Genomic DNA, 13,315 nt, shown 5'->3' with positions numbered 1-13,315 from the left:
TGTCCCACCTCCCCCAGAACCGGTTCCAATGTCCCAGGAATTTGAATCCCTCCCTTCTGCATCACTCCTCAAGCCACATATTCATCTGAGCTATCTTGCAATTCCTACTCTGACTAGCATGTGGCACTGGTAGCAATCCTGAGATTACTACCTTTGTGAGCCTACTTTTTAATTTAACTCCTAGCTCCCTAAATTCACCTTGTAGGACATCATCCCATTTTTTACCTATATCGTTGGTACCTATATGCACCACAACAACTGGCTGTTCACCCTCCCCCTCCAAAATGTCCTGCAACCGCTCCGAGACATCCTTGACCCTTGCACAAGGGAGGCAACATATCATCCTGAAGTCTCGATTGCGGCCGCAGAAATGTCTATCTATTCCCCTTACAATAGATTCCCCTACCACTATCGCTCTCCCACTCTTTTTCCTGCCTTCCTGTGCAGCAGAGCCACCCACGGTGCCATGGACTTGGCTACTACTGCCCTCCCCTGATGAGTTATCCCCCCCAGCAGTACCCAAAATGGTGTATCTGTTTTGGAGGGCGATGACCACGGGGGACCCCTGCACTATCTTCCTTCCACTGCTCTTCCTGTTGATATCCCATTCCCTATCTGTCTGTGTAACCTTTACCTGCGGTAAGACCAACTCACTAAACGTGCTATTCATGGCATCCTCAACATCGCGGATGCTCCAGAGTGAATCCACCCGCAGCTCCAGTGCCGCAATGCAGTCTGTCAGGAGCTGCAGCAGGCTACGCTTCCTGCACATGTAGTTGTCAGGGACACTGGAAGCGTCCTTGAGTTCGCACATAGCACAGGAGGAGCATGACACGTGTCCGAGCTCTCCTGCCATGACTTAACCCTTAGATTAACTTAATTTGGCAACAACGATGATAAAGGTTACCTACTGATCAAGGAAAAAAAGAAAACCTACTCACCAATCACCAGCCAATCACTTACCCTCTTGGTTGTGATGTCACCTTTCAATTTCTTTCTACTTCTTTGTTTACCTTCTGCCCCTGCCCCTGCACCAGCTATCCTCTTTGACGCCTCCCCGGACTCCCACTGCTCGAACTCACACCTCCGACTGTTGGATCTGCACTTTGACGCCTGTGAAGTTGCCGATGCCTGGCTCGAATAATGACGGGAATTTGTTTAGCACTTGGGTGCACGAGGCATCATCCTCCGAAGACAGTGCTTTAATGTCGTCCCAGTTCCATCAAATCTTTCCTAGCCAGCTTCTGCCGAACAGCGTTGGGCCATCGCCTGGTACAATCCATAATGGTACATCATGCACAGCTCCATCGTACGATATCTTCACTGCTGCACTGCCAATGACTGGTATGAGCTCTTTGGTGTAAGTGCACAGCTTGGTGTGGATCAGGCTAAGTTTTGGCCTTTTGCCTTGTTGCCCCACAGCTTCTCAAAAGCCTTCTGGCTCATAATTGACTGACTTGCCCCCATGTCCAATCCCATGGAAACTGGAATGCCGTTTAATTTGACTTTTAACATTATCGGAGGGCTCTTGGTGGTGAAGGGGTGTACCCCATACACTTCCTCTTCAGCCTCGGGTTGAGTTGCCTCTCTTACTCGTTCAGCGTGATCAGCGCCGGATTGGTCATCTTCTGCCGACTCTGCCACGTGGTGAGTCGCAGCACGTCTTTACATTCGCTGGAGGTGTCCCATTGTTCCACAGCCCTTGCACATGTCGTTCTTGAATCGACATTGATGGGCTTGATGATTACCCCCGCAGCGCCAACATGGTGCTAATGGATTCGCATTCACGTCCCACGGCGGGCTCCGAGTCATCCTAGTTCTGGCCTCTGCAGGCGTGTAGGCCCTGCCATGTACAGTTCTGCCTGCTGAAGGTGTTATTTTATGCACAGTACTTGCCGATGAGTTCCGATGCTGTAATGATATCTGTTTGGTGTTATCGTTCGTGAACATAAAAGCTTGGGCTATCGTGATGGCCTTACTCAGATCTAGGGATTCGACAGACAGCAGTTTGCGAAGAATGACCTCGTGGCCGATTCCAAGCATGAAAAAGTCCCACAACATTTCCCCCAAAAATCCAGCAAATACACACAGTCCTGCAAGGCATCTTAGGTCGGCGACATAGCTCGCCACGTCCTGGGCCTCGGAGCGGTGGTGCGTACAAAAGCGATACCTGGCCATCAAGATGCTCTCCTTCAGCTTGAGGTGTTCCCAAACCAGTGTGTACAGCTCTTCATATGTCTTCTCCGTTGGTTTCGTCGGTGCTAGCAGATTTTTGATGAGGCCATATATCACGGACCCACAAACGGTGAGGAGAATCGCCCTGCGCTTGCTTGCGATTTCTTCCTTTTCCAGCTCGTTGGCCACGAAGTACTGGTCAAGACGCTCAATGAAGGCTTCCAAATCATCACCCTCAACGAATCTCTCAAGAATACCAATGGCAGCCATAACTGTGTGGAAATTCGTGTTACTTGTCGCCAATTGTTACATTTAGAATAACTCCTCAAGACTGCACATCTTAAGCTCAAACTGTTGTGACCTTGGTCTCATTATTGTGACTCCAGAGTGAGGAGGCAGCATGGTAGTCTGCGTTTTATACCTGCTTACCCAGGGTATGCAGGTGACCCTTGGGTCTCCCACAGGTGCACCCCTGTTGGCAAGTCTTACACTATGGTAGTGTTTACATACATAACACCCACTGACACCTGGGAGTCCCTGGCCAAAGATCGCCCTAAGTGGAGGAAGTGCATCCGGGAGGGCACTGAGCACCTCGAGTCTCGTTGTCGAGAGCATGCAGAAATTAATTGCAGGCAGCGGAAAGAGCGCGCGGCAACCAGTTCCACCCACCCCTTCTCTTGATGACTGTTTTCCCACCTGTACAGACTGTACAGCCACCTAAGAACTCATGCTAAGAGTGGAAGCAACTCTTCCTCGACTCCGAGGGACTGACTATGACGATGATGGTGATATATGCAACATGATTTGTGGATTGTACTGAACTGTACTTTGAAATGTCTTGTAACCAAATGTACCATATGGAATTGCTGACAGTATCTAAATGTACTGAACTGTTTCCAATTGTATTGTGAAAATTTTTAAATTAATAAAGTATATTTTTTTGAAACAAAAAAAAATTGCCGCGGTCTTCTCCCATCACACTGCAATCGATATACTGCAGTCTAGTCAAGAAAGAGGTCAGTGCCATGATATATAACTGAAACATATAACTGTGTAAACCAGGTAGTAGTTATACTGACTGGTCTCCAAGTTTTTATTTTTATTTATAGGCGCTCTTCCTCCAAGCAGAAGACAGATTACTTTAGTGCTCACTGCATAATAAGAGTATCTATTTCTGGTCTACCAGTAATCTGGGTCCTTATGCCCTCTGTCATGGAAACTTAATTCAAATTATCCATGATGCACAAATACAGAAGTGTATTTGCGAATAATAATGGTTTATGTCATAGTTTATGTATGAATAAAAGTAAATACAGTTTTCCTAATATATAAATGAAACCAGGAGCCTTTATTGTGAGTTGAAAAACAATATGATTTCGGATATTTTGAGATACAGACAACAACCAATTATTCTGTAATAAAATATCGCAAAGGACCTCACAGGAGTGAGAAATAAGCGGGCACCCAGCAGTGGTGAAAAAGGAGTTAGGGCAGTGACACAAAGGCAAGGCCAAAGAGATTGGTTTTGAAAAAGATTTTAAAGGAAGGAAAGGAGTAGCAAGATGAAGGGGTTTAGGGAAAACATTCTATTGAGTGCTGCCGAGGATGGAGTGGAGAGAGGGGGCAGGGTGGGGGTGGAGCGGAGTTGGTGGTGCTGCTATGGAAGCCAGTGTTGGAAGTGCTGAGGGCTTGGGCTGAAGGAGGGCTCAGAGGTAATGAGGAATGAGGTGATACTTGTTGTGTATGTATAAAATAAGTATATACCCTGTACACTCAATGTACAGTTATATAAGACTACTGAATGTATCTTCACACTGCATACACTATGCCTGTACCCCCAGAGGGTGCAGAGGGTGGAGACCTAGGGGTAACCTGTACACTGCAGGTAACAAAGCATAAAAGGAAGCTCACCTTACTGTACCCTCATTCAGGAGCTACAATAAATGGACTAAGGTCACAACAGTTCAAATGCAATACCTTACCTCGTGGAGTCATTACTAGAGTGCTTACAGACACAATAACTGGCGACGAGATTACAAATTTCCACGTGAAAAATGGCTAACCTTGGCAACTTTTAACAATTCGCTGATGGGGAAGATTGGGATGCCTTTGTGGAAAGACTCGAACACTTTTTCATCGCGAACGACCTGGCTGGAGACACACCAACCTTGCTGGCTGATAAACGCAGAGCTATCCTGCTCAGCAGTTGTGGACCCACCGTCTATGGCCTTGTCAGGGACTTGCTAGCCCCAGAGAAGACGACAACCAAACCATACGCGGAGCTCATAACGATGATAAAGAAACAGCTCAAACCTAAAGATAGCATCCTCACAGCCAGACACCGGTTCTACACACACCGGTGGCCCGAATGCCAAGAAATCGCAAAATATGCTGCAGACCTGAGACGATTGGCTGCACCGTGTGATTTTGGCGACTACCTCACCGAAGCACTGAGGGATATATTTGTTTTTGGAATCGGTCACGAGGGGCTCCTCCACAGGCTGCTCTCTGCGGACACCACGGTCACCCTGCAGAAGGCAGTTAACGTCAATCAGGTGTTCATGGCCTCGGCCTGTGATTCCAAGAGGATGATAACTCACCCCCAGGACTCTAACCCGGCAAGTACCGTGAACCGACTGGCACCCTTTAGAGGCCAGACTGCTACCCCGAGTCCCGCAACCCTGAGTCTGCCACATGGGGCCAATCGGCCATCCCCATCCTGGCGCTGTGGAGGAAATCACAGGGCCCACCAGTGCGCCTACAAAGACTATACTTGCAAAGGCTGCGACGCGAAAGGCCATCCACAGCGATTGTGTAAGATAAATTTTACTCACCGAGTCACTGAAGAGTTGGCTGATCACCCGGGCTCCAGCGCTGATGAAGCTGAAGAGAGAGTCCAGGAGGCAGCTCAGCCCCAGGAAGAGGTGTACGGAGTGGTTGCCTGCTCCTCCGAGAGTTCTCTATTGAAAATGGAAGCTGAAATCAATGATGTCCCAGTCTCGATGGAGGTCGACGTAGGGGCGATTCAATCGCTGGTGAATCAGGCGGCCTTTGAGAAACTCTGGGACAATCCAATCGAACGACCTAAAATGATCCTGATCCAGGTGAAGCTGCTTACCTACACAAACGACACCATCCCAGTCATTGGCAGTGTCCCATGACAGCGCGATGCACAAGCTACCTTTGTGGATCGTCACTGGTGATGGTCCAACGCTGCTAGGAAGAAGATGGATGAAACAAATCCAAATCTTTTGGAGCTGGGAAAGCCTCCCAGCTCCGCTGATCGACGTCCTATGCGGCCCCAAATTTGGATCCATCACAGCACCTGAAAATCCAACTGTCCAACTCGACTGCGAGGCGACAACACAGACGGCACTACCCAACGGCGAGATGATCTAACCCAAATGACCAGACCTCACCTTCCAGTCTCCAGTCGTAGGACTCCAGAGGAAGAAGATCAGTGCAGAAGGTAACTTCCCTGTTTCCGTGGCAGAACCTGGGGAGAAAAGAATCACCGCAGCCTACCTCATGGAGAGAAAGAAGATGGCACTCGCACCACGAGGTGAAGAGCCTGAAGTCAAGATGGCCGCAACCAGACCACGAGGGGTGGCATTGAGGGAACAACACGTGATTCCGAGTAGCGAACCGGATTGGGGTAAAGATTGCAAGGCCCTCTTTAAGGAGACCGGCAACCCAGCACAATTAAAGGGACAGTTCCACTCTTTGAACAGCGATGCCGGTAGTGTACATGGAAAAGATGTAATTGACAAATGCAAAGATGTAAGTGACAAATGCAAAGATGTAAAGACAATTAACAATGTCGAATCGGGTGAGTACGGCCGGACCCAATGTATCATGACTGTAAATGATGAAATGATGTGCGATGCCGGGTTCTACTTATATGCCGATAAAACCAAGGGCAATCTCCCGTCGGAAGCACCCAGGTCCAGCGGCCTGCGTCTCCGGGACCAATGTGATGCCCCAGAGAGTGTGACCACACACAGAGGGAGCATACCCACTGCAGGGCCAGCGATCAGCGGGCGGCAAAGGCACCACTACTGGCACCCTGCCCCAGATCGGCCCTACCTCTCTGGCCACCAGGGCCAGTACCGGGAGCAAGAGGCCAGTACCCTCCAGTCCTCCCGACGGGACCTGGGATGACCAGGCTCTCACTACCACTGAAGGGCAGCAGGGAGACACTGCAGCCCTCAAAGGAGGACAGGGAGGCCACACATTCCTGTGGCTCTGCCCACTACTAGACAACGGCAAAGGCCCTGAGACTCAGCCAGGTGAGCGATCCGAGCCCACCCAGCTGGCAGGGGGCGCAGCGCAGCCATCAGAGAACCTGGACACAGTCCGGTCACTCTGGAACTAGCGTCCTCACCCACCTGCACCTATATCCCAGGGGCAAGACTGCAACACCACGTATGTACCTTACCTGTAAAATGTACTTGTTGAGCCACACACATGGTCTATGTATGGGGGGGGGCGGGGGGTGGGGATGAAATGGATGTATGTAGCCATAGACACACATGGATCACACCCAGAACCCACACAAACCCCACTGCAATCTCCAACCGTCCACTGCTGACCTTTTCCCAATATTGTGGCAATAAGGACTTGGGAATCTACAGGGAGAGAGCCATTCCCAAGCACAGAGAAGGTGCAAGGGCTTTGGGCACTCAAGTCGAGGGCCAGAGCACACAATGCAAAGGCCAGTGGCACAAGACTTAGCGGGGAGTGATGTTGTGTATGTATAAAATAAGTATATACCCTGTACACTCAATGTACAGTTACATAAGACCATTGAATCTATCTTCACACTGTATACACTATGCCTGTATCACCAGAGGGTGCAACTGGTGGAGACCTAGGGGTCACCTGTACACTGCAAATAACCAATTATAAAAGGGAGCTCACCTTACTGTACCCTCATTCAGGGGCTACAATAAATGGACTAAGGTCACAACAGTTCAAGTGCAATACCTTACCTCGTGGAGTCATTACTAGAGTGCTTACAGACACAATAGTACTTGTAAATGAGGACAATGTGTTGGAGAATAAAGGATGATGAGGGCAGGTGTGATTAGGAAACAGAACTTAATGGGATAGGATGAAGTTGGCAATGTGTTGGAAAAATTACAAAAGGAGGTACTCAGGAGACTAGAGAGGAAAGTATTGGATGAGTTGAGTCTGGAGGTGATGAAGTTGCAGCAGCCGTGGCGATGATGTCGGGATGGTGGCTGGCAATATTGTGGAGGTGGAAATAGGTGGTCTTGGGGGTTGCTTGAATATGGAGTTTGAATCTCACCCCAGAGTCAAACAGAACACTGAGGTTGAACAATCAGGCTCACCATGAGTGGTCGCCAGGGAGAGGGATGGGGGTTAAGGGTAAGGATGGGGAGAGGGATGGGGTTAAGGGTGAGGATGTGGAGAGGGATGGTGGTTGAAGGTAAGGCATGGGGAGAGGGATGGGGGTTAAGGGTAAGGATGGGGAGAGGGATGGGGTTAAGGGTAAAGCACGGGGAGAGGGATGGAGATTAAGGATAAGGTACGGGGAGAGGGATGGGGGTTAAGGGTAAAGCACTGGGAGAGGGATGGGGGTTGAAGGTAAGGTACGGGGAGAAGGATGAGGGTTAAGGGTAAGGCACGGGGAGAGGGATGGAGGTTAAGGATAAGGTACGGGGAGAGGGATGGGGGTTAAGGGTAAGGATGGAGGAGGAATGGGGGTTAAGGGTAAGGCACAGAGATTGTGGTGGGACCCAAACAGGATAGCTTCCATCTTGCTGATCTTGAGTTAAAAGAAGTTCTTGGTTATCCAGGACCAAGCTGGTCAAGAAGTTAAGGGTGGTGGCAAAGAAGGAGAACTGGGTGTTACACGTGTCTGGGTATCTGCCTATATATGAAAGCTGGTCCCGTGCCTATGAATGATATTGGCAAGGGGCAGCATGTAGATGAGGAAAATGAGGTCAAGAATGGCAACTTGGGACACACCTCAGGTGACCATGAAGGATGGGAGAACGTATTGCAACAGATTGCTGATTCCAAAAAGACAGATTTGCATGGAACCAAGCCATGGAATTAGGTCACAGAGGAGGGACAGTACAGAAGGACTGAGTGGTCAACTGAGTGGTCAATCTCGTTGAGTGCCATGAAGAGGCCAAATAAAATGAGAAGGGATGGCATGCTGTCGTCACAATTACACAGGATAGATTGGTGACTTTAACCAGAGGCAATGTGAAAATATGGTTAAGTGGATTATAGGACAGGAGGACATGAAACTGGGCGGTATTGAGGCATTTAAAGACTTTAGAGAGGAAGGGAAGCTTGGAGATTGGGCAGTAGTAGAGGGTGGAAGGAGTGAGGGTGGATTTTTTGAGGAGGGGTTGATGACAGCAGGCCTGAAGGGTGGGGGGACAGAGTCTGAGCAGACTGTTCCTCTGGTCTGTGAATTCCAGATCCTACACATATAATATTTATGAACTCTATTCTCTTTTCGAATTTCTGCAATCATTTAATTCCCAGAATTTTATTTCAACCAATTGGAATCAATTTATTAGTGTGTCCACTTCTGGATACTGGAATCCAGGCCAGGCTCGAAAGGGACTGCTGCTGCATTGTGTGTCATACTTTGTGCTGTATTTAATCAAAGACAAATCACAGGAGTTTATTCTGCCGGCCGAAAAGATAGAAAGCGAAAATAAAGCGAGGGAGCAGTGTGTTTGTTGCAGTGATAGTCGTTTTACTCGTGTAATCAAACCCAGTGAGCTGGGTTGGTGAGGAAGGAACTGTGATTGACAGGACCTGTAGACAGCGGCTATCTTGATGCATTATAAGCAGATATTTTCATCTGCTATTTGCGCGCAGCAGTGTAGGTAACCCGTGGGGCTTTAAGACCCGGAGCCTGGATATTTGGACTCGAGAGAAGTAGTATCCATGGTAAAGCAATGACGCTGTCTTTAACTAAGCATATTTAATAACAAGATGCTTAGATAGCCAGGCAATTGGGAACTTGTGCCATTCGGAGACTATTAGCAAGCAGTTTGCTGTGTGTGTGAGATTCGGTCCCATCCGAATGAAGCTCCCGTTAGCCACAGTGTCAATAGTCTCCGCTCCCGACTTGGTGAATAGCTGTCTTGTCCGTGCAATGAATTCAGAGACTGATTAAGGAATTACACATCGCCAAACTATGTCGCCTCAACAGGATAACATTGGTCAGAGCCGTTCTGCCTCCCTGACGAGGGAAACTCGAATGTCGGGCTGCGGAGGGACAGAAGAGAAGAAGGTAGCCGCGGATTTAAACAGTTATGTACATGTCTATGGGTCGGTCGGCTCTGTGCACTCGCTGTTGCTCGCAGGATAGAAGCCCACCGTACAGTTTTCGTCAGACAAGTATAGGGCTGCGTTCTGGGCAATTGTTATTTGTGATTGTTCTGTTGTGGTTTATTTAACCGAATGTTGACCAAAGCAGAGCGAGTTGTTTCCAGCTTACTGTTTTGGTTTGTAGAGGTGTTTACGAGATAAATATCTTTCGTTTACCTGGGATTAGGGAAAGGTCACCGCAGAATGCGGATCCTCGTGCTCTGACCCGAAAACAAGGCTGTTGTTTGTGCCAGGCCTTGGTGTAAGCAGCAATTATACAGATGCCAATTAAAACTCTGACGTGAGACCAAATATTTAGAATTGTAAACTTCTCTGGTATGTCTGTCCATGTGTCGCTGAGGGCTGTGCGGCCGGTAAGCACAGTGTGTGTGTGTGTCAAGACTGACAGCTGGTAAAGTACACTGTGTATGTTCAGTGATAAAAATGCAGCATTTTTGGCGCTGTTTTGGGCTGCTGCCCTGCGGATCACGGCATCGAAAAGAAAATAGTTCACCCACTGGATACAAACACAGCCCAGCACTAGGCTGGTTGCCCTTATTGGCATCGATGAGACCGACATCTGTAGCCGACGATTCTGTAGCCGATGGTCTGGGCCATTGTGTCCCCCAAAAAGCTGTTCCGAACAGGTGACAATGGGATTGTTCCAGCACTAATCGGGCGCAACAGGGTCATTTAGCCTCAGGTAGAGTGGGGCAAGCCATTCAGTTCAAAGGCCAGTATCCCGTGGATCTTTTTGAAGTATCTGTTTTATTGTCGGCTGTAATTGTGTGGAAAAACACTCTTTTAAATTCTTTAGATGGCTGGCCACCTAATGTGGTTATTTAACAAGAACGTTTGTCCTAATTCATCTTCAAAGGATTTTGAATGGTATATGTGAGATTGATTTGTTGTTGGTCAGCAGTTGGTCTGCGACTGTCATTGTTGGAGTAAGTTAGAGATTTCATGGTAACAAACTGCCATATAGACTCATCAAGGATGGTGTATTGAGGTTCATTTTGATATTGGGCGCTGGAGCAAGCGAAACGGCTTTATTATTCTGTATCTCCCGAGGAGATATAATTACTGTTATTCGTCGTTCGTTTTCCCTTGCTCCGCAACAGTACCTGAAATATCCAGCTGGCCAAAATACAGTGATAAAGCTTTCTGGCTGACATTTACCTGGATATTGAGCAAGAACAATAGGGAGCACAAAGTTGTACATGGAAGCCGTCCGTGATGCTGAAGCTGAGAAAAATAATAAAACCCAAAAAATGTACCAGTCAGTGTGAGACTGCTGATAGAGTGCTGTGCGTGTCTGTGTTTTGGATGTCTGCGCATTTCGCTGTGTGCGCGTGCTGGAGAGGGGCTATTGGCTTAATAAATGTTAGGTTTTATTATAAACATTATAGAAGGACTTGGATTTATATAGTGCCTTTCACGACCACCGGACACCTCAAAGCGCTTTACAGCCAAAGAAGTACTTTTGGAGTGTGGTCATAGTTGTAACAAAACGCCGGAAGCTATAGACCAGTTAGCCGAACATCTGTGGTTGGGAAAATGTTGGAGTCCATTATTAAAGAAGCAGTAGCAGGAGATTTGGAAAAACATAATTCGATCAGAGTCAGCATGGGTTTATGAAGGGGAAGTCATGTTTGACAAATTTGCTGGAATTCTTTGAGGATGTAACGAACAAGGTGGATAAAGGAGAACCAGTGGTGTATTTGGACTTCCAGAAGGCATTTGACAAGGTGCCACAGAAAAGGTTACTGCACAAGATAAAAGTTCATGGGGTTGGGGGTAATATATTAGCATGGATAGAGGATTGGCTAACTAACAGAAAACGGAGAGTCGGGATAAATGGTTCATTCTCGGGTTGGCAATCAGTAACTAGTGTGGTGCCACAGGGATCAGTGCTGGGACCCCAACTATTTACAATCTATATTAGTGACTTGGAAGAAAGGACCAAGTATAATGTAGCCAAGTTTGCTGATGATACAAAGATGGGAGAAAAAGCAATGCGTGAGGAGGACACAAAAAATCTGCAAAAGGACATAGACAGGCTGAGTGAGTGGGCAAAAATTTGGCAGATGGAGTATAATGTTGGAAAGTATGAGGTCATGCAATTTAGCAGAAAAAAAATCAAAGAGCAAGTTATTATTTAAATGGAGAAAAATTGCAAAGTGCTGCAGTACAGCGGGCCCTGGGGGTACTTGTGCATGAAACACAAAAAGTTAGTATGCAGGTACAGCAAGTAATCAGGAAGGCCAATGGAATCTTGGCCTTTATTGCAAAGGGGATGGAGTGTAAATGCAGGGAAGTCTTGTTACAGTTATACAGGGTATTGGTGAGGCCACACATGGAATACAGCGTGCAGTTTTGGTTTCCATATTTAAGAAAGGATATACTTGCTTTGGAGGCAGTTCAGAGAAGGTTCACTAGGTTGATTCCGGAGATGAGGGGGTTGACTTATGAGGAAAGGTTGAGTAGATTGGGCCTCTACTCATTGGAATTCAGAAGAATGAGAGGTGATCTTATTGAAACATATAAGATTATGAGGGGGCTTGACAAGGTGGATGCAGAGAGGATGTTTCCATTGATAGGGCAAACTAGAACTAGGGGGGCATAATTTTAGAATAAGGGGCCGCCCATTTAAAACTGAGATGAGGAGAAATTTCTTCTCTCAGAGGGATGTAAATCTGTGGAGTTCACTGCCTCAGAGAGCTGTGGAAGCCGGGACATTGAATAAAGTTAAGACAGAGATAGACAGTTTCTTAACCGATAAGGGATTAAGGGGTTATGGGGAACAGGCAGGGAAGTGGACTGGAGTTCATGACCGGATCAGCCATGATCATATTAAATGGCGTAGCAGGCTCGAGGGGCCATATGGCCTACTCCTGCTCTTATTCCTTATGTTCTTATTCTTATGTAATGTGGGAAACACGGCAGCCAATTTGTGCACAAGCAAACTCCCGCAAACAGCAATATAATAATGACCAGATAATCTGTTTTTGTTATGTTGATTGAGGGATAAATATTGGCCAGGACACCAGAGATAACTCCCCTGCTTTTGCAATTTAATTGGCTGTAAAGTGCTTTGAGACTTGCAATGGTTGTGAAAGGCACTATATAAATGCAAGGCTTTCTTCGAAATAGTGCCATGGGATCTTTTACGTCCACCTTAGAGAGCAGGCGAATGTCTCATCTGAAAGACAGCACCTCTGGCAGTGCAGCGCTCCCTCTGCGCTGCACTGGAATGTCAGCTTAGATTTTTGTGCTCAAGTTCCTGGACTGGGACATGAACCTACATTATGAGAATATAGCCACAAAATGTTACATTTCACTTATTAATTGTATTATATGATGTGAGTAAAACACATGTGAGCAGTAAAGTCACTGATAAAAGTAGCTAGCTGATAGAAACACTCGACTGGGCTCAATGATGTGGAGAAGTGTAAACTGACATGTTAGATGCAGATTGTAAACATAAGCCTGGCAGAGACTGGACAATTTGAGCAATGCATTGCTGGGATGCTTAGCATTGCTTCACCTCCCCGTTGAGTTTGTCAATATTTGCTCCACAAACAGTTTCTAAAATAATGATCCCAAAAAATAGACTAATTTTTTTTAAAAGCTTTACACTCTTCACATTGGCGTAAATGTGCCCCTTTATGGAGTTACGTAAAATTACAACACAGAAAAGTAGGGCCCAACAATTCCATTTTGGTATTTATCCTCAATATGAGCAGCAGTACTAATTTCATGTATCCACTCTGTTCCC

The 13,315-nt window shown here is 47.1% G+C and overlaps 1 protein-coding gene across 1 annotated transcript in view; it reads left to right on the top strand.

Annotated features, from left to right (window-relative positions):
* The first annotated feature begins 9,186 nt into the window (after window positions 1-9,186).
* Window positions 9,187-13,315, top strand: part of LOC139274829 (rho GTPase-activating protein 20-like) — a 165,820-nt gene continuing 161,691 nt past the window's right edge. Inside the window, exon 1 of the mRNA XM_070891528.1 lies at window positions 9,187-9,460. Within this exon, the coding sequence (XP_070747629.1) occupies window positions 9,365-9,460 (96 nt within the window). The 5' untranslated portion in view covers window positions 9,187-9,364. The remainder of the gene's footprint in view (window positions 9,461-13,315) is intronic.

This window comes from Pristiophorus japonicus, chromosome 10 (assembly GCF_044704955.1).
Source record: "Pristiophorus japonicus isolate sPriJap1 chromosome 10, sPriJap1.hap1, whole genome shotgun sequence".
In the NCBI taxonomy this organism is placed as follows: Eukaryota; Metazoa; Chordata; class Chondrichthyes; family Pristiophoridae; genus Pristiophorus; species Pristiophorus japonicus.
Note: the sequence above shows the minus strand (reverse complement) of the source record. Positions and strands in the feature narration are given on the sequence as shown.